Source organism: Chiloscyllium plagiosum, unplaced genomic scaffold, assembly GCF_037043375.1.
Source record: "Chiloscyllium plagiosum isolate Xiang-an unplaced genomic scaffold, Cpla_swu_hap1 HiC_scaffold_33, whole genome shotgun sequence".
In the NCBI taxonomy this organism is placed as follows: Eukaryota; Metazoa; Chordata; class Chondrichthyes; order Orectolobiformes; family Hemiscylliidae; genus Chiloscyllium; species Chiloscyllium plagiosum.
Window position 1 is genome coordinate 8,302,995 of NW_028270171.1, and position 21,715 is coordinate 8,324,709.

The window sequence follows — 21,715 nt, forward strand, 5'->3', positions numbered from 1 at the left end:
CAATGGTCCAGTAAGCCATTCATTTTTATCAATTGCTACAAAATATCAAAGAAATGAAGTCAGATGGATCACCTGGCATTGACCTAGGCACTGGAAAAGACAACGGCAGAAAGAGCCCTGGTAATCCTGCAAAGCCCTCCTTACTAACATCTGAGGGCAAGGGTCAAAACTGGGAGAGCTATCTCACAGACTAGTCAAGCAACTGCCTAACAAAGTCATGCACATACCTTACAGACATTGCCCCAGAGACCACCATCACCATCCTTGGATATGTCCTGTCTCACCAGCAGGACAGACCCTGCAGAGGTGACAGCACAGTGATATAAGTCAGGAGGGAGTTGCCTTGGAAGTACTCAACATTGACTCCGGACCCCATGAAGTCTCACGTCCTCAGGTGAAACATGGGTGAGGAAACCTCCTGCTAATTACCTTGTACCGTCCTCCCTCAGCTGATAAATTTGTACTCCTCCATGCTGAACAACACTCAGAGGAAGCACTGAGGGTGGGAAGTTTATAAAATGTACTCTAGATGGTGGATTTCAATGTCCACCACCATGAGTGGCTCGGCAACAGCTATACTGATCAAGCTAGTAGAGTCTTAAAGGACATGCTTACTAAATTGGGTCTGCAGTAGGTGGTGAGGGAACCAATAAGTGATTGATCTCAGCCTTACCAATCTGCCAGCTGCAGATGCATCCATCCATGACAATATCAGTAAGAGTGATCACCGTACAGTTGTTGTGGAAATGAAGTCCCACCTAAACATTGAGAATACCCCCCATCGTGTTGTGTGGTACTATCATCGTGCTAAATAGGACAGACTTCAGCAACACAAGACTGGGCATCCATGAGGTGCTGTGGGGTATCAACAGCAGCAGAATTGTACTCCAGCACAATCTGTAACCTCATGGAACAGAATATCCCCTACTCAACCATTACTATCAAACCAGGGAATCAACCCTGGTACAATATAGAGTGCAGGAGGCACCAGGCATGCCTGAAAATGAGGTGACAACCTGATGAAGCCACCAAACCAGACTACTTACATGCCAAACAGCATATGCAGCAAGTGATACACAGAGCTAAGCAATTCCACAACCAACAGGTCAAATTTTAGCTCTTCCATCCTGCCACATCCAGTCGTGAATGGTGGTGGCAAGTTAAACCACTCACTGGAGGAGAAGGCTCCATAAATATCCCCATCCTCCATGATAGAAGAGTCCAGCACATCTGTGCAAACGATAAGGCTGAAGTGTTTGCAGCAATCTTCAGCCAAAAGTGCCAAGTAAATGATTCATCTTGGCCTCCTCCACTGGTCCCCAGCATCACAGGTACCAGTCTTCAGTCAATTCGATTCACTCCATGTGATATCCAGAAATGGTGGGAGACACTGGATTCGGCAAAGGCTATGGGCTCTAACAACATTACTTCAGGATTCGCCGTTCCTCTATCCAAGGTTTTCCAGTACACCTACAACACTGACATCTACCTGACAATGTGGAAAATTGTCCTGTACATAAAAAGCAGGACAAATCCAACCCAGCAATTACTGCCCCATCCGTCTACTTTCAATCATCAGTAAAGTAATGGAAGGTATTATCAACAGTGCTATCTAGCAGCATCTGCTCAGCAATAACCTGCTCAGTGATGCCCAGTTTGGGTTCCGCTAGGGCCACTCAGCTCCTGACATCATTACAGTTTTTGTTCAAACATGGAGAAAAAAGCTGGATTCCAGAGGTGAGATGAGATTGACAGCCCTTGACATCAAGGCTGCATTCGACTGTGTGTGGCATCATAGAGCCCTAACAAAACTGAATCAGCATGTATCAGGGAGCAAACTCTCCACTGGTTGAAGTCACACATGGCACAAAGGAAGATGGTTGTGGTTGTTGGAGGTCAGTCGTCTCAGCTCCAGGACATCTCTGTGGAAGTTCCTTAGGGTAGCGTCCTAGGCCCAACCATCTTCAGCTGCTTCACCAATGACCTTCCCTCCATCATAGTATACATTGCTGCTACGGAGTGTTAGTGGTGGAGCGAGTGGATGTTTGTGGAAATAGAGTGGTGGAGTCATAGAGGTGTATAGCAGTAGAAATAGACCCTTCGGTCCAACTCGTCCATGCCGACCAGATATCCTAAGTTAATCTCGTCCAATTTGTCAGCGCTTAGCCCATATCCCTCTAAACACTTCCTATTCATATACCCATCCAGATGCCTCTTAAATGCTGTAATTATGCCAGTCTTCATCACTTCCTCTGGCAGCTCATTCCATATTTGCAACACCATATGAATAAAAAGTTGCCCCTTAGGTCCCTTTTAAATCATTGCTTTCTTACCCTAAACCAACACGGTGCCAATCAAGCTTTATCCTTCTTGAGTGTTGTTGGAGCTGCCCCCATCCAGGCAAGTGGGGAGTATTCCATCACACTCCTGACTTGTGCCTTGTAGATGATGGACAGGTTTTGGGAAGCCAGCAGGTGAGTTATTCGCTGCAGGATTCCCAGCCTGTGACCTGCTCTGTAGTTACAATACTGATATGTTTAATCCAGTTCAGTTTCTGCTGCCACAATGTTGCTTGTGGAGTCTCAGCAATAGTAATGCCATTGAATGTCATGGGCAATGGTTAGATTCTCTCTGGTTGAGTTGGTCATTGCCTGGCATTTGTGTGGCATGAATGTTACTTGCCACTTGTCAGCCAAAACCTGCATATTGCTCAGGGTTTTGCAGCATTTGGACATGGATTACTTCAGTATCTGAGGAGTCTTGAATGGTGCTGAACATAGTGCAATCATCGGCAAACATCCACACTTCTGATCTTATGATCGAAGGAAGGCCATTGATAAAACAGCTCAAGATGGTTGGGTCTAGGTCATTACCTTGAGGAGCTCATGCAGAGATCCTCTGGAGCTGAGATAACTGACAAACCAACAATCACAATCATTTTCCTTTGTGCCAGATATGACTCCAACCAGCGGAGAGTTTTCTCCCTGATTTCCATTGCCTCTGGTTTGGCTCAGACTCCTTGGTGCCACAACTCTGTCAAATGATGCCTTGTTGTCAAGAGTAGTCACCTCATTTCTGAAGTTCAGCTCTTTTTTTCTTGTTTGATTTAATTTGATTTATTGTAGTCACATGTACCTGAGTACAATGAAAAGCTTTGTTTTGTGAGCAGTATGGATAGATCATAGCAAACAAGGACATACAGATCATAGGGTGCTTAACCAGAGCGAGGTATACAAGGTCATGCTGCACAGGAGGTGCCCAAAGCAAGATCAACATTATTTGAAGTTAGAGATGTCCAATCAGAGGTCTAATAACAGCGGGGATGAAGCTGTTTTTGAACCAGTTGGTGCATGTGTTCAAGCTTCTGTATCTTTTGCCTGACGGAAGAGGTTGTAGGAGAGCATTACCAGGATGGGAGGGATCTTTGATGATGTTGACAGCCTTTCCACAGCAGTAAGAAGTGTAAGTGGAATCCATGGATGGGAGGTTAGCTTCCGTGATGGTCTGGGCTGTGCACACCACCTTCTGTAGTTTCTTACCACGTTTGGACCATGTAGTGAGGACAGGAGCTGAGTGGCCCCAGTGAAACCCAAGCTGCGTGTTAGTGAGCAAGGAATTGCTAAGCAAGACAATGGACAACTACATTTTCAAATTTAACATGTTGGGGAGGCAATACAGAGAGTGATGGAGCTCTTAGATTCGTATGGGGTAGGATGAGAAGGGAAAGTGTGTTGGAGAAAATACCTTGAAATAGTGTCTTGCATTTGCCTGCTCTGTTGTAATAACACAGCAGTGTTTAAGGGCCTTTTAGATACTCATGTAACCTAATTTATGACGGGATATTGGTTTTAATGCCATACTTAAACTGCTATGATTTCATGAGCAAATATATTCCTCAGCTATTATAGCACCGGCAGCTATTTAACCACTGACAAAAAGCATGGGGGAGGATGAGTGCATTGCAAAGCACAGATTGAATGTAAGCAACGCAGTTAAAGGAAGTCATGGCATAATGTGCCAGTATCCCAAGGGCACAAGCATCACATGGTACCCCAGCGCTAAATAGACACAGCATCATACCACAGTGCACCAGAGACTGTGGTATTGCCCGCTGCACCAAGCACATTTTATTTTTAGGCTGTGTGGTGTATTCAAACATCAAACAAAGCCACGTGAGTGAGTCTCTGTTGATGCTCACTGAAGTTGACAGCACGAGGCAATCTGATTTGAATTCAGTCACTGCCTTATTCTGAGTTCACCATGTGGAATGGCCAAACAAAGAACTCTCCTAGATCAGCCCAAGGTGTTTTTCTATTCTCTGGTCTCTGTTAGATAGATCGGATCACTTCATGGAATACCCAGCAACACAGAGTGTTGTTGTACATGGAATCAATGCTTAGTACCTTTTAGCTGTGAGATTGAAAAAGAATTGTTTGTATGATGTGACCAAAATTTAATGCCTATCCCTAGTTGTTCTAAAACCATGGGCTGTTCCTTCCCCAGGCTAAAGGAGCAAAGTCATCATAATCCCAGAGGACCACAGGGCTCTTCCCTCATTAGTGATAAAGAGAGAGAGAGAGAGAGAGAGACAACTGGTTGTGATTTAATCTGAGGGTCACCATGCCTCAGGTGAGAGGCAATCTTGAGAAGATGGGACCTTCATAGTCACCTTCTCCAGGAGATGGAGTTTGTAATATAATCAGAATTGATAATATATTGTGATAGTGATGGTGTGACAATAACATCAACAGTCCCGTTGGGATGGGGGGAAGGGGCTTTAGTATTGCAGTGGTAGTGTCCCTACCTCTGGGCCAAGAGGTTTGGGCTGAAGTTCCACTGCTCTGGTAGCAGGGGGATGTGTAGACCATCTCTGAACAAGTTGATTATAAACTATCCAAGTCGAGAATGTGGTGCTGGAAAAGCACAGCCAGTGGATGGCACGGTGGCACAGTGGTTAGCACTGCTGCCTCACAGCGCCAGGGACCCGGGTTCAATTCCCACCTCAGGAAACTATCTGTATGGAGTTTGCACATTCTCTCCAGTTGCTCCGGTTTCCTCCCACAGTCCAAAAATGTTCAGGTTAGGTGAATTGGCCATGCTAAATTGCCTGTGGTGTAGGGGAATGTGTATGGGTTGCTCCTCGGAGGGTTGGTGTGGACTTGTTGGGCTGAAGGCCTGCTTCCACACTATAAGTAATCTAATCAGTCAGGCAGTATCCGAGGAGCAGGAGAATCGAGGTTTTGGGTCAAAGTCCTTCATCAGGAAGCCCTTCCTTTTGATTGATTGATTATTGTCACATACCAAGAGACAGTAAGAAGTATTATTTTGTGTGCTATCCAGGCAAACCATACCTTGCATAAGTACACCAGGGTAATAGAACAGAATGCAGAATATAGTGTTACAGCTGCAGAGAAGGTGCAGAGAAAGAATAACTCTAACATATGAGAGGTCTGTTCACCAGTCTGGTAACAGCGGGGAAGGAGGTGTTCTTGAATCTGTTGGTACATGTTTTCAAACTTTTGTATCTTTGGCCCAATGGAAGAGGGTGGAAGTGAGTATCACTGGGGCGAGAGGGGTCTTTAATTATAATGGCTGCTTTCCCAAGGCAGTGGAAAGTATAGACAGAGTAAATGGATGCAAGGCTGGTTTGTGGGATGGACTGGGATGCATTCACAACTCTTTGTAATTTCTTGTTGTCTTGGGCAGAGTAGTTGCCATACCAAGTTTTGATGCATCTGGATAGGATACTTTCTATGATGCATCCCTTCTTACATTAAAGACTGGGACAAATGATTGAAATTGTCAGTGTGAGTGAGAGACTTGAAGAGAACAGCATTATGCACAATGGGTTTAATAAAGGAATTTGAGAAATTCCTAAGGCCAGACAGCAGTGACTCATGGGTTGGAGAAACCATTTCAGGCTACACACCTATAGGATTGACAAGAATAGCCATCCCTCCAATATAAGGAACAGCAATCCATGTCTTCTGGAACACAAACCAGTGTTCTCTACAATGGGGTGCGAGGTAAATGGATCCAACAGTTCAAGATGGCTTCTCACCATTGCCTTCTCAAGAGATAGACAATGAAAACAAAATGCTGGCCCAGTCAGCAATACCCACATCCTATGAGTGAATAAAAACAAAAATCTAAGCAATTCTAAGGTATTGAACCAATGAGCAGAAAGGACAAGGAATATATGTCTCCCTGGAAAGTACGTGATGTGGAGGGGCTTTTAGAGATGTTCTGTTTCCATGACCACCATCAAGGTTATTTTTACTCAATGTAGTCTGGCCGGCTGTAAAGGTAATACAAGTCACGTAGCACAGTATCTGCTGGCTCTTTGACATAGCTGGGCTAAACTGCTCACTTAACAGAAATTTAAGCCTAAAGTTAATTATGCCGGTTCCAGTTACCCATATGAGACCTGACACCACTTGCTTCAGTGTAGTTCTCATTGGTGTGTGTGTGTGTGGACAGTTGCACAATGTCACCTCCCAGCAGTTAAAATTTAATGGTTTGATGATTCTGTCAGACCCAGGATATGATAATGATGTGAATGGTTATTGAAGTGAATTACCCTGCAATGACTGGAATTAAAGGCAGAACCTGGTATTCCTATCACCCTGCAGGAGCCCCATACAAGGCTTTAATAGCTGAGTGCTGGAGAGTTCTAGTGAAAGGACTGCTTGACAGTAGTAATTGATCCTGGAGGAGATTGATTACTTTTGTAATTCCAGGAAATAGGCCCCCCCCGTGTCTTGAGGATAATAAAAAATCTTTCCTTTATCTTCGCCTTGGAAGATTCCCAGTTGTCTCTCTGGCAAGTTGCCACTGGTCCACCTTGAAGTTGACAGGGCATGTGATCTTGACATGATTTCCCACAACATGCAATCTCTCCCTTTGGTTGTGGATGTACCGTGATCTCCTCCCACCTCAGCACTTCCTATGGAGTGGCCTGATCAAAATTCCCATCAATTAGAGAGTATGGGAAGAACCATTGTGACTCCCTTAGCAACTTGCTTGGTTCACCAAGTGTCCAAATCAGACCGTCCCAAAGACTTTAAATGTGATTAATGTGTTAGAGTCAAGCTATGGAGGGATCGGTTGTGGAGGACATGGCAGGAAAAGCTTTGCAATCTGCATCAACCCAATAGGACTGGGATCAGCCAGTACCACAGTTGTTCTTGTCTAGTTTGTACTATTCCATTTTAAGGAATCTTGGTCTCATTCTCACGGAACCTAGGGTCACACTCTAAGAGCAGGAAACCTTTCAAAACACGGTATCGACAAATGCTTTTGTTGGGTTTTTTTTCAATCTCTTAATTTAGCAAAGAACAATCAGGGTTGACACAAATTGAAATGAATAGAGTAATTTGAGTCGTGTGTGGTAATGATTACTGTCAGTTGCCATATCCCTTTTGACTTTTGGAGATCTCCATCCCAAAGCCTGGCTGACTTGGAGAAGACGCATCCACGAAGGTGCCAAGCCTTTTGAGTATCCCCGACAGACCTGAACGGATAACAAAGGCAAAGAGGGTGTGAAAACGCAAACATCCCACCCACCTACATCCCTTTCCCTTTAAATATCACCCGCCCCACCTGTGGCAGGACATATGGATGAGGAATTGGACTCTCTAGTTACCTTAGGACCTATAACACCAGACAGGAAGAACAGCACCTTCAATCCCCAAGGGACTGCCTAAAAACAAAATGTTGATGCACATTTGCAAGAACTTGTGTTGCCCCATTTCCTCCTCTTTCTCCTCATCTGAATGTTTAGGCACTTGCTGAATCTTAGCGTCCAAAAATGGGTGAGGTAGGATCATGTCAGAGGTGAAAGGTCAAAATGGGGTGGAACATGAACCAAAATCACCTCCAGTGCACACCTTTTCAATTTTGACAGAGAGGGTACCACATTTACTCAGGGGAAGCAGAACAATTATTAAAATATTATAATGAGTTTGTCTGTCCTCATTTGAATGGCAATTATATCTTTAGCTGTTGGCAGTTATAATTCTCCTTCCTCTGGAAATTTCGGCAGCTGAACAAAAATGCATAGGGCTGAAGCTGTGAGATGACTGTCTTTCTAGCTCTTTATGTCAATCTGAGAGGAGCAGAAATGTGGTCCCCAGGACCAACAGGCTGACCAGTAAATCCCCGCTCTGTTTTCCTGCTCAGTCACCATTCGCTTACTAGCAGAACCTCCCCCAAGCAAAATGTGCTGCCCCCCCACAGTCACCATTGAAATCCCTGGGTTGCTACACTCCAAAGACAATCAACACACCCACCATCGCCACCCTATTGCAATTCCTTTCTATCCTCTAATATCTCTTGGTTTGATCTCTTGGACTTTGACCACGTAAAGCAGGCTTCCCAGAGTAGACGAGGCCTCTGACTTCGGATGCCTTTAGGTAGAAACTCCACAGAAGAGAAAATAATAAAACAGCCCTGCAGTTAAATTCTGCGGACAACACAAAATAAAGGACCTTCAAAGTTCCTTTCAACCTTGTGCTAACCCCCTACAGAACTCCGGGCAAAACCGGATAATGGAACATGATTGTGCGTGTTGATGTATCACATGTGCGCCAAGGGTTGTCAGGAGACAGGCTACTTGACTATGTAGCAACCTATCCAGCCATTAAACATTTTAATTTGGCAATTATTAACAATTTAGCTCGGGCATACTCTAAAATAGAATCATATGGTCACGCAGAGTGGTGCTGGAAAAGCACAGCAGGTCAGGCAGCATCCAAAGAGCAGGGAAAGCGACGTTTCGGGCCAGAGCCCTTCACCAGGAATCTGATTGCCTGAAACGTCAATTTTCCTGCTCCTCGGATGCTGCCTGACCTGCTGTGCTTTTCCAGCACCACTCTAATCTAGACTCTAATCTCCGGCATCTGCAGTCCTCACTTTTGCCTCATAGGGTCATGCAGCATGGAAACAGACCCTCAGACCGACTAGTCCATGTCGACCAGGTTTCCCAAACTAAACTAGTCCCATTTATCTGTGTTTGGCCCATATCCCTCTAAATCTTTCCTATCTGTGTACCTGTCTAAATGTCTTTATAAATATTGTACCTGTATCTGCATCTACCAGGAGACAGTGAGGTCTGCAGATACTGGACATCAGAGTTGAGAGTGTGTTGCTGGAAAAGCACAGCAGGTCAGGCAGATTACTGATGAAGGGCTGTGGCCCAAAATGTCGATTTTCCTGCTCCTAGGATGCTGCTTGACCTGTTGTGCTTTTCCAGCGACACAATCTCAACTCTGCATCTACCACTTCCTTTGGAGCTCATTCTATACATGCATCAGAGTCTGTGTGAAAAAGTTGCCCCTCACGTTCCTTTCAAATCTCTCTTCTGTCATCTTAAAACTATGCCTTCTGGTTTTGAACTCCCCTACCCTAAGGAAAAAAACCTTTGCTAATCACGTTATCTATGCCACTCATGATTCTATAAACCTCTATAAGGTCATCCCTGAACCTCCTACGCTCCACTGTAAAAAGTCCCAGCCTTTTCTTACAACTCAAAACCCTCAGTCCCGGCAACATCCTGGTAAATCTTTTCTGCACTCTTTCCAATTTAATCCTATCCTTGTGGAAAGTAGTTGATACAATGGGGAGTGATCGTCTGAGTTGAGAGCAGAACACGATGATGTTCGGTGTTGTCCTGAAGGTAACTGACTTCCACCTGCAGGAAGAGTATTGCATTACCTACCTGACTTCTCACTTCCCTTTTCCAGATCCCATACTCAGAGCTTGGGGGCAAGATCCTCGTGATGGCGGTGTATGACTTTGACCGGTTCTCGAAGCATGATGCGATTGGTGAGATTCGGATTCCAATGAGCAGCATTGACCTCGCTCATGTGATTGAGGAGTGGCGAGATCTTGAGTCTGCTGAGAAGGAGGAGGTATGGGGTTACACCAGGGAAACTGGCTGAAGCTTATTAAGGACTCTTTAAAGGACAGGTTCTATTAGTAAAAAGGAAATTAACAAAGTATCATACAAGTTTTTTTTTTAATTCATTTATGAGATGTGGGCATCTCTGGCTAGCCAACATTAATTGTCTAACTCTAATGGGGCAGTTAAGAATCAATGACATCGCTGTAGATCTGGAGTCAATGTAGGCCAGACCAGGTAAGAATGGCAGATTTCCTTCCCTAAAGGCCATTAATGAACCAGATGGGCATTTTTACAACAATCAACAGCAGTTATATGTACACAATTAATCTACTTTTTTTATTGTTGAATTGAAATTTCACCAGCTGCCATTGTTGGATTTGAACTCATGTCCTCAGATCATGACCAATAACAAAAGGAGAAATTGTTGGAAAAGCTGAGCAGGAGATGCTGCCAGATCTGCTGAGCTTTTCCAGCAATTTCTCTTTTTGTTTCTGATTTACAGCATCTGCAGTTTGTTCAGTTTTTATTTCCTCAGAACATTAACACAGGACTGCGGACTATTCGTCTATTGACCTTGTCACCAGGTCACTGCCTCCCTGATTGATTGCAGGCAAGGACCATTTGATGCATCAAATTCACTCTGCCATTCAATAAGATCTTGGCTGATCTTATTGTGGCTTCAACTCTACTTTTTTATTTAGCCCCCACCCCCCCTCCGGTACCCTTTGATTCCCTCGGCAACAATAAATCTGTTGAACTCAGCCTTAACTGTCCTCAGGGATAGGGAAATCCACAGTAAAGAAAGTTTAAAAGCAAAAAGAACTCTCTCAAAAAAAAGCCGAAGCAACAATCTGCTGTGAAAGAGGGGTGTATATGCAATGCAAGTTTGAGTTGGTTAGCACTGCTGCCTCACAGCGCCAGGGACCCAGGTTCAATTTCAGCCTCGGGTGACTGTCAGTGTGGAGTCTCTCCGTGACTGCGTGGGTTTCCTCCGGGTGCTCTGGTTTCCTCCCACAGTCCAAAGATGTGCAGGTTAAGTGGATTGGCCATGGTAAATTGCCCATAGTATCCACAGATTTGCAGGCTACATAGATTAGCCACGGTGAATGCAGGGTTACAAGAATAGGGTAAGCGGGTGGGTCTGGGTGGGATGCTCTTCAGAGGATCATTGCAGACTCGATGGGCCGAATGTCCTCCTTCTGCACTGTAGGGATTCTATTTGTTCTAGCTGCATGTCTGGTACATGCTCCCTTCAATCCCAGATCTCTTCTGGGAGCACTGGCTCACTGCGTCGACCTTTAGCTTAGCAACATGTTCTGAGACACAAACAAGTAGAGGACCCTTTACACTCCTGCCAACTGTGCATTAATTATCTGAGAATGCTTGATGGTGGGGCTGAGTGTTTGAAATGGAAATTACTCCATTTCCAAGCACCAAGAATCCTGAGCAAATAATAAGCTACAGTAACAGCTTAAAATATATTTAAAAAGCCTTAAACAAAGATCAATCAAAATTCTGAATACACATTGATTTAACCGAGTAATTTGTAACATGAGGAATAATTTATTTATCATTTGATAATGCAATATTTTGTTGTTTTCTGTAATGTACAATACAGTGGTGCAGACACCAGTCATTTGCACAAATGGGTAATGTACACAGAGCTGATATTATATCCATCAGGAAAGTTAATGCAGCAATTGAGAAGCCAACAGAAACATGACTGATCTAAGGTTTATTTAAGGTTCAGCTCGAAGCTTTTTCACTTGGATTATATAAAACATGAATATTTTTGCTATTGTTGCTTATGCATGATGAATTAATTTGTAAGGAGCCTTGGTTCCTGATTTCTGTTGTGAAATTTTCAAGAACTCTTTTGTCATTTATTAAAGCAAGAGAAACTGGGCGACATCTGCTTCTCTCTCCGCTATGTCCCGACAGCTGGGAAACTCACCGTCATTATCCTGGAGGCCAAAAACCTCAAGAAAATGGATGTAGGTGGACTATCAGGTAGGACCCAAAAGCATTGATGGTAGATTCCTGCTTGAAGTTGTCCATTTCTAATTGCCCTCTACAAATTGGAGGAAGCTACTTTCTTGAACCACTGCAGTCCATAAGGTGTAGGGACACCGACAGTGTTGTTAGGGAGGGACGTCCAAGTTTTGGACCCATCAACAGGGAAGAAAAGACAGTGTAATTCTGAGTCATGATATGGTGTGACTTGAAGGGGGACTTGCAGGTGATGATATTCCATGTGCCTGCTGCCCTTGTCCTTCGATATTGCAGAGGTCTTGGGTTTGGAAGGCACTGTCAAAGGAGTGGCTGTATTACATCTCATATGTGATACACACTGTGGTGGAAATGAATGCTTAAATTGGTAGATGGGGTTGCAATCAAATGGTCCACTTTATCCTAGATGTTATCAAGTTTCCTGAGTGTTATTGGAGCAATTCTAAACCAGACAAATCACGCGAATTCCACTGAACCTGAATTGTGTTGAAAAGTGTGGTGCTGGAAAAGCGCAGCAGGCCAGGCAGCATCCTAGGAGCAGGAGAATCGACGTTTCGGGCATAAGCCCTTCTTCAGGAATGAGGCTGGTGAGCCAAGCGGGCTAAGATAAAAGCTTTTATCTGAACCTGAATTGTTCCTTGTAGATGGTGCACTGTCTTTGGATAGTCAGGTGGTGAGTTATTCAGGAGCACCTTGCTGCAGATGCTGGAATCTGTACTGAAAACAACAAATTGTAGAGATCACAGTGGGACAGGCAGCATCCGTGGAGAAAGAGTAAGCTAACATTTTGAGTCTCGATGATTCTTCATCAGAGTTATTCACCTTGGAACCCCCAGTCTCAGTCTTGTAGCCGCAGTGTTTATGTAGTTTCTGGCTCTGTTGATTGAGATCTGGTCAGCAGTGCTTCCCACTAGTCTGGGTCAGTACAGCTGACAACAACATTCAAAGACTTGACACCACCATCCAGTACAAATTAGCCCTTTTGATTGGCACTACATCTACCCTCTTAAACATCAGCTCCCTCCACCATCATCAAGGCTTTTTTTAGCAGCACTTACCCCAACCCATGTACTCCACCTCCAAAGGGGTGCACGGGAACATCATCGTCCCACACACCCAAACTGGACAAATATCTTTGCTCCTCCACCATCATTTGGCTAAAATCTTGGAACTTACTGCTGAAGAGTATGGACTGTTCTGCAGCAGGATCTCGATAGTTTGGGAAGTGCACCGAGGAATGGCAAAAGGAGTTTAATATAGATAAGTGTGAGGTCTTGCATTTTGGACAGTCAAATCAAGGTAGGAGTTTCTTGGTGAATGGTAGGGTCTCAAGGAGTGTAGAGGAACTGAAGGACCTTGGAGTTCAGGTGTGCAGTTCTCTGAAAGTGCAGTCACAGGGAGACAGGGCAGTGAAGAACATTTTGGCAGACTGGCCTCCATCAGTTAGAGCACTGATTATAGAAGTTGGGAAGTTAAATTGCAGTTGTATAGGACATTGGTGAGGCTGCACTTGGAGTATTGTGTTCAATTTTTGTCACCTTACTATAGGAAGGATGTTTTTAAACTGGAGAGAGTGTAGAAGAAGTTCACAAGAATGTTGCCAGGACTTAATGGTCTGAGTTATAGGGAGAGGTTGAACAATGTAGGAATTTTGTTTTAGAGCAAAGAGGCTGAGGAGGAATCTTATGGAAGTGTATAATATCATGAGAGGCAGGGATAGGGTGAATGCACTCAGTCTTTTCCCAGGGTTGGGGAATCGAGGACTAGAGGGCATCAGTTTAAGGGTCAAGGGGAAAGAATAAAAGAGAACCTGAAGGGCAACGTTTTTACACGCAGGGAAATGGGGTTAGCGTTGATGGACCTGTTTGGGCCAAAGAGCCTGGCTCTATGCTGTAGGACTCTATGTCTCTATGACTGTATGACTCAACCAGGACATGGGTTTGAACAAGAGTTTGAGAAGGTGGCTCACCACCATCTGTGAAAGGCAATGATGAATGTATAGTAAATACCAACCTTATCAGCAAGGCCTACAGTATATACTTTTAAAAAATGCTTACTTCCTTTCAATTTCTCCTGTTCCCCACAGCTCTCTCCTCATCGTTCTGCCTTTATCCTATTTCCTTACCCATTTGACCCATCAGTCTCACCTTCACCAGTCACTGTCTTTCTCTTTCTGTTTATCTTCATTCTTCATATTCAGGAATTATGATGAGTCATTTCTCATGAGTCAGTGTATGTTTGCAGAATATATTTTAATCATATGTGCACATCCCTCAGAAGACATGTAAACCTCATCGTCAGCGGCAGTCCCTTGCAGACAAGGATAACTCAAATAAGCAAACGGCAATGAACCAGTGAGCTCAGGTTAATGGTCAAACATGTTAACCGATTGCACCACATAGACTCAGCTATAGTCTAGCTGATATATAAATACACATCAATATATTTTCCAATATATAATGGAGCTGTAGTTTAAATCCATTCAGAAAAAAACATACATGTGGCGGTAACCGAACCAATTTATTTCAAAAGAACTTTAGCCATTTCTATGTTAGGAAACTGATGAAGACATCGAGATTAAATTCACACCAGGGATGGTGGTTTGTGCAACTGTTATTGATCATATATGGGGGATGGGGAAGTTGGAGGATAGAGAGTGTGAAGGCATCCTGGAGTTTAATTTCCTTCCATTTGTGCCAGGTTTCCTTGGCTGTTGAACTGTGTCCGACCCCTTTGGTCCAAAAATAATGCAGTGAAAGTTCAGCTCAATGCCATTATAAAGTAATTTACTCAGCCTGCAAAATTCCATCTCCAGGGTGAATAAATGTAAGTGTACCTTGGGGTCTGAGATTCAACAGGGACCATAAGTTAAAGCGGTCTGAATTCAATTCAATCTTCTTTATGTGGTCTCATTCACTGTGATTCCTAATTGTATTTAGATTATTAATGCAGCTGCAATCTGGGTGAAAGCTGCCATAAGTCAGGTACTGGTTTGATTGGGATCATGTCCTGATAGACTGCTTCCTTAAACGATTTGTCGGAATGTGTGAATGGGATTCCTTATCATGTATTGTGAAAAGAACTGAGAATTATTTATTAATCGTAGGAAATGCACACAGATGCTGGCCATTTGGCCCCTTGTGACTGTACTGCTACAGCTGTATAGAACTCTGGTGCGGCCGCACTTGGAGTACTGTGTACAGTTCTGGTCACTGTATTATAAGAAGGATGTGGACGGTTTGGAAAGGGTGCAGAGGAGATTTACTAGGATGTTGCCTGGGGTATGGAGGGAAGGTCTTATGAGGAAAGGCTGAGGGACTTGAGGCTGTTTTCGTTAGAGAGAACAAGGTTGAGAGGTGACTTAATAGAGACATATAAGATAATCAAGAGGGTTAGATAGGGTGGACAGGAAGAGCCTTTTTCCAAGAATGGTGACAGCGAGCACGAGAGGGCATAGCTTTAAATTGAGGGGTGATAGATATAGGACAGATGTCAGAGGTAGTTTCTTTACTCAGAGAGTAGTAAGGGTATGGAATGCTTTGCCTGCAATGGTAGTAGATTTGCCAACTTTAAGTACATTTAAGTCGTCATTGGACAAGCATATGGACGTACATGGAATAGTGTAGGTGGGACGGTCTTCAGATTTGTATGACAGGGCAGCGCAACATCGAGGGCTGAAGGGCCTGTACTGCGCTGTAATGTTCTATGTTCTATGTACTTGGGATTCAGATGACACAGGCAAGCCTACATGTACGGCCCATATAACGTGTTCTGCAAGGCTAGTTCACAGATCCAGCTGAAGTCACATACAGGTCAGACAAGATAGAAGTGATAAATGCTCCTGCTCAAACAAGAACAAGTGAAAGGCTTTGCTCAACATGAGGTTTTAACAGCAATCCAGTACAGAGGGTCCCCAGATTGCGAACATCTGACTTAAGGATGTTTGTATGTACGAACGAGATCCCATATCATGATTAATTTTTAAGGATCTGACATGCAAATGTTTGTTCGTGCTTCCAAATGGATATATTATACAGTACTATATTGTGTTCCAACTTTGTGTACAAATCAACTTAGGAACATACTCAGGAATTGAACCCATCCCTAACCCGGGGACCTGTAACGTGACCAGATTATCACTGGTAATTGAGTTTAATTTCACAATTTAGCCAAGATGGAATCACAAATACTGTGCTGGTTGTCCGATATAGGAACATGTTATTGTGCTAAAGGTGATTCAAAAGTGCAAGATGTTGGTGGTGTCATTGCTCATAGCAAAGCACCTGAGGTGACCCATTTGAGTGGACAAGTTAGCATGTTTCACATTGACAGAATGAACCTAAGCTTCTGGTAACCTGGAGTTACGTGCTAAAAGAGAAGCTGGATATGATCAATCAGAAATTTACAGAAGTCAAGGGCAATAGGAAGAGGGTTCCTCTAACCAAATAAAGAGGTGGTAGAAAAAATTATTGAGGGCAGCGTAACACAAGGAGCGAGGGAGGACTGAAACAATTGGTCCTTTTGAAATCAGAATGTTATAAACAAGATATTGCCAAATGTACAACTGAATCACTTTTCTGAAAATATCCAACATCATTCTGAATGTTGTAGGTTTGCCAGTTTGCTAATATAGAAGGCATTGGAAAGAAAGACAGAGGCACTTTAAATAAGAGTACAGATGACAATTCCAGACTGTTGCAGTTTGTGGAGTGCAATAAATGCAAAATTGTTCTGATTCCCTTGATATTTGAATATAAAAGCAGGAACAGTCAAACACAATGCTAGGTGCTCCGTAAATATTTGATACCCAATTCCAGCACATCATTTTACACAGATGCCATTTGCTTAGCCAGTAAAACCGAAGGCTCATCTGTTTTTTTGGATGAGTTGAAATATCATTCTTGTCAATATAACAACAACTTGTGCTGGTACAATGGCACTAACAAAAGAAACTGTTTCCAAGGCACTTTGACATGGAAGATAACAGGCGTCAAATGACTGTAGGGAAGAGATTATCATAAGCACAGTTGATAAGCTGTGATTTGCAGAAGCTTTGAAAGACAGGAGCAATACAGTTACAGGATGGTGAAATTTCAGAAAGGAACTCCAGCAAATTGCTTCAAGATAAGTTGAGGGACAGCTGTGTACAGGCATAACCCTGTTATGTAAGTGTATGGAAGCAGTTCAGAGGAAAATTTCCAGACTAATACCTGGAATGAGTGGATTGCCTCATAAGGAAAGGTTGGACAACTTCTATCTACTGGAGTTCAGATGAATAAGAGGGAACTCAATTGAAACATGCAAGAACCTGAGGAATTTTGACAAGGTGGATGTGGAGAAGCTGTTTCCTTTTATAGGACAGTCATGAACCAGAGGTCACAGTTTAAAGACCAGAAGTCACCCATTTAAAACAGAGAGGAAACAAGGCCTTTTTTTTTCTCTCAGGTCCATGAGCATTTGGAACTCTCTTCTGAAAAGGCATGAAAGCAGAGTATTTTTTAAGGGAGAGTGTAGATTCTTGGTCAGCAAGGGAGGGAAAACAGGTCTGGGGGAATGTGGTTACAATTGGATTAACCATGACCTTACTGAGTAATGAATCAAGCTCAAATGGCCTCCTCCTGCCCTTGAGTAGACAATGCTATAGCTGTCAAAGTTGACCAAAACCTGGGTACTGAGTGTCCATTCTCCTTTACCAAGTGCTCGTTTGCCTGCTAACCCTCTGGAGCCGGGGGATACACTGCGTCAGCTATTGCTGGCTCACTGCTCTTTATTTGCTTCATTTCATTTGGAAAAGCATCTCGTGATTAAAAGCAGTCAGCATGACTTTGTGAGGTTCCAGGTCATGCCTCACAAATCTTATTCAATTCTTTGAGGGGACAGGTTGACGAAGGTCATGCAAGGACTTAACAAGGCATTTTATAAGGTCCCCCATGGTTGGCTCATTCTTAAAGTCAGGAGGTATGGGATACAGGGAGATTTGGCTGTCTGGATTTAGAATCAGTTGGCTGACAGAGGGCAGAGAGTGGTTGTAGATGGAAAGCATTCTGCCTGGAAGTCGGTGGTGAGTGGTGTCCCGCAGGACTCTGTTCTTGGGCCTCTGCTCTTTGTAGTTTTTATAAATGACTTGGATGAGAAGGTTGAGAGGTGCAATTGATAGTATCAAGGGCTGTTGCAGGCTGCAGAGCGACGTAGACAGGATGCAGAGCTGGGCTGAGAAATGGCAAATGGAGTTTAACCTGGATAAATGTGAAGTGATGCATTTTGGAAGGTCGAACTTGAATGCTGAATATAGGATTAAAGACAGGATTCTTGGGAGTGTGGAGGAACAGTGGGATCTTGGTCTTCAAGTGCATAGATCCTCTAAAGTTGCCACCCAAGTGGATAGAGTTATTAAGAAAGCATTTGATGTTTTGGCTTTCATTAACAGGGGAGTTGAGTTTAAGAGGTTTTGCTGCAGCTCTACAAAACCCTGATGAGACCACACTTGGAATATTGTGTCCAGTTCTGGTCACCCTACTATAGGAAAGATGTGGAGGCTTTGGAGAGGGTGCAAAGAAGGTTTACCAGGATGCTACCTGGACTGGAGGGATTGTCTTATGAAGAGAGGTTGACTTGGTGGCACGGTGGCTCAGTGGTTAGCACTGCTGCCACACAGACCAGGGACCTGGGTTCGATTCCCACCTCAGGCCTCTGTCGGTGTGGAGTTTGCACATTCTCCCTGTGTCTGCATGGGTTTCCTCTGGGTGCTCTGGTTTCCTCGCACAGTCCAAAGATGTGCAGATCAGTGAACTGGCTAAATTGCCCATAGTGTGCAGGGTAGGTGCATTAGTCAGGGGTCAATGTAGGGGAATGGGTCTGGGAGGGTTACTCTTCAGAGGATTGCTATGGACTTGTTGGGCCAAATGGCCTGTTTCCACACTGTAGGGAATCTAATCTAAGCTCATACTGTTCTCTCTGGAGAGAAGGAGAAAGAGAGGTGACCAGACTGAAGTGTACAAGGAAATGAGAGGCATGGATAGAGTCGATAGCCAGAGACTTTTCCCCAGGGCAGGATTGACTACTATAAGGGGTCATAGTTTTAAGGTGTTAGGAGGAAGGTATAGAGGAGACGTCAGAGGTAGGTTCTTTACGCAAAGAGTTATGAATGCATTGAATGCGTTGCCAGCGATGGTGGTGGAAGCAGAGTCATTAGGTCATTTAAGTGACTGCTGGTCATGCACATGGATAGCAGTGAATTGAGGGGTGCATAGGTTAGGTTATTTTATTTTAGATTAGGATTAATCCTCGGCACAATATCTTGGGCCGAAGGGCCTGATCTGTGCTGTACTTTTCTATGTTCTATGTTCAGCTGGTAACCTCTCCATCTCTTTGAAAATTTAAATCCTAATTTCTTGACAAGCTGCTAGCAAGTTTTAAACATCTCAAACACATAGACTGGATCAGTTAGGATTATACTCACTGGAGTTGAGAAGAATGATGGGGTCATCTTATGGAAATCCATACAACTCTAATAGGATAGACTGGGTAAATGGAGGAAGGATGTTCCAAATGACTGGGGTGCATAGAACCCTAGGGATTAGGGGTATGGATAAGGGATAGGCCATTTACACCTGAGATGATGAAAATGTTCTTCTCGCAGAGAGTGTGAGCTTGTGGAGTTCTCTACCACAGATTGAGACCAAAATGTTGAATTTTTTTCAAGTAGGAGTTGGATACAACTCTTGAGGCTAAAGTGACCAAAGGGACGGGCAGAAAGCAGGAATAGAATATTGAGTTGGATGATTAACCATGATCATATCAAATGGTGGAGCAGGCACAAAGGGCCGAATGGCCTACTGCTGCTCCTATTTTCCTATACTTGGTGTTTCAAAACATCTTCAAGTAATCTTAACTGAGAGGAGAGTGGGATTCCTTTTCCACTATCTCCCCAACCTCTTTCTGCACTCATGCATTTTAACATGTCCCAATCACTGCCCTCAGCTCTAACCCAATCTCACATCCCCAGTTCACCCCGAACCCATCCTCAACGCCATCCCAAATCTGCCTTCAACCCACCCCTATCCCATCCTCAACCCCAACCCTATCCCATCCTCAATCCCACTCCATCCCATCCTCAACCACACTACTATCCCATCCTCAGCCCCACTCCAATCCCATCCTCAGCCCCACCCTAATCTGCCCTCAACCCTACCTCTATCCAGTCCTCAACCCCACCTCATCCGCTCCTCAACCCTACCTCTATCCAGTCCTCAACCCCACCTCATCCTCTCCTCAACCCTACCTCTATCCTGTCCTCAACCCCACCTCATCCTCTCCTCAACCTTACCTCTATCCTGTCCTCAACCCCACCTCATCCTCTCCTCAACCCTACCTCTATCCTGTCCTCAACCCCACCTCATCCTCTCCTCAACCCTACCTCTATCCTGTCCTCAACCCCACCTCATCCTCTCCTCAACCCTACCTCTATCCTGTCCTCAACCCCACCTCATCCTCTCCTCAACCCTACCTCTATCCTGTCCTCAACCCCACCGCAATTGCCCTCAACTTCTCCCAAATTCCATCCTCAACCTCACGTCAGTCATATCCTCTATCCCTCCCCAATCCCACCCTCAACCCACAACAATCCCATCCTCAGCCCCATCCCAATGCCATCTCCAAACTTCAATCCCCTCTGTGCCTAACCTCAAAGGGGTCATGAGTATTCGGCTCTAGAGTTTTTAATCCAGAGTTTTGGAGCATAGGGACCATTGGAATTGGGAAAGGACCTGGAAGGTGGGTGAACTGTGCTTTATTAGTGTTAGGGTCCAAATTGTGTAATTGTGATTGAGTTGGAGCTTCTGCAAAATACCATTGAGAGGGCTAACAAGAAGGGGGCAAGAGAAGCCGAGTAGCAGCAGGCTATGAATTAGAGGCAGATCTTCAACTAACCTTTATTCTGTCCCCTCGCTGCTCTAACTCTCTCAGGGTCAAAAAGCAATGGAGTTAATGTACAAAAACTACGTTTAAGCCCCTTATGTTCATACTACCTAAAAAGACCTGTTAGACCTCATCCAGCTTTCGCTCTTGTACATATCCTTATGGTTTATGGCATTTCAGATGTATTTCCAAAAGTTTTTGAGTACATTGAAACTTTCAGCCTCCCATTATCTTTCAGACAGAGTTTCAGACCCCATCACTCCGCAACTGAAAAGAAATTCACCCGAATCCTTCTGCCAATCTCTTTAAATCTATGTCCTCCTAATTTCAAATCTTTCTGTTAAGGAAACATGGTTCTGTCTATCCATTCTATGTCGGCCCCATATAATGGTATAAACAGCTTTTAAAACTTCTCTCAATCTCGTCTGTCTAAATGAAGCAACTTCACCCTAATCAATCTCTCTTTGCTAAAATTTTCCAGTCCCAACAACAACGTCATATATCTCCTCTATACCACGAAAAAAAAATTCCATTTGATGCTAGCTCTAAAGGTTCCTCTTGAAAGCCAATTGGACTTGCAAATTCTGAAGGTCAGACATAGCCACACCATAAACTTTGACCTGATTGCAATGCAATGTTTCTGAGTGAAGTAGCTTTGTTTATTCTCAGTACATTTATTGCGAACCAGGCACCAGTATAAAATTACAGTAAACTCCAGAATGGCCTTATGACCAGGTGGGATAGCTAAAGGCATGCTTTGCTTAGGAACACCTGCAACCCAACAAGAGTCACAAAAACTGAAATTGCTGGGAAAACTCAGCGAGTCAGGCAGCATCTACAGAGAGAAAGCAAAGTTAACGTTTTGGGTCCAGTGACCCTTCTTCA

At 44.0% G+C, this 21,715-nt stretch overlaps 1 protein-coding gene across 2 annotated transcripts in view; it reads left to right on the plus strand.

Moving 5' to 3' along the window:
• The window catches only part of LOC122542176 (synaptotagmin-1-like), a 142,700-nt gene that overhangs the window by 116,280 nt on the left and 4,705 nt on the right, over window positions 1–21,715 (plus strand). For both annotated transcript variants that reach the window (XM_043679615.2, XM_043679616.2), the window contains 2 exons: window positions 9,744–9,911; window positions 11,797–11,914. In XM_043679615.2, coding sequence (XP_043535550.1) covers window positions 9,744–9,911; window positions 11,797–11,914 — 286 coding nt within the window. The remainder of the gene's footprint in view (window positions 1–9,743; window positions 9,912–11,796; window positions 11,915–21,715) is intronic.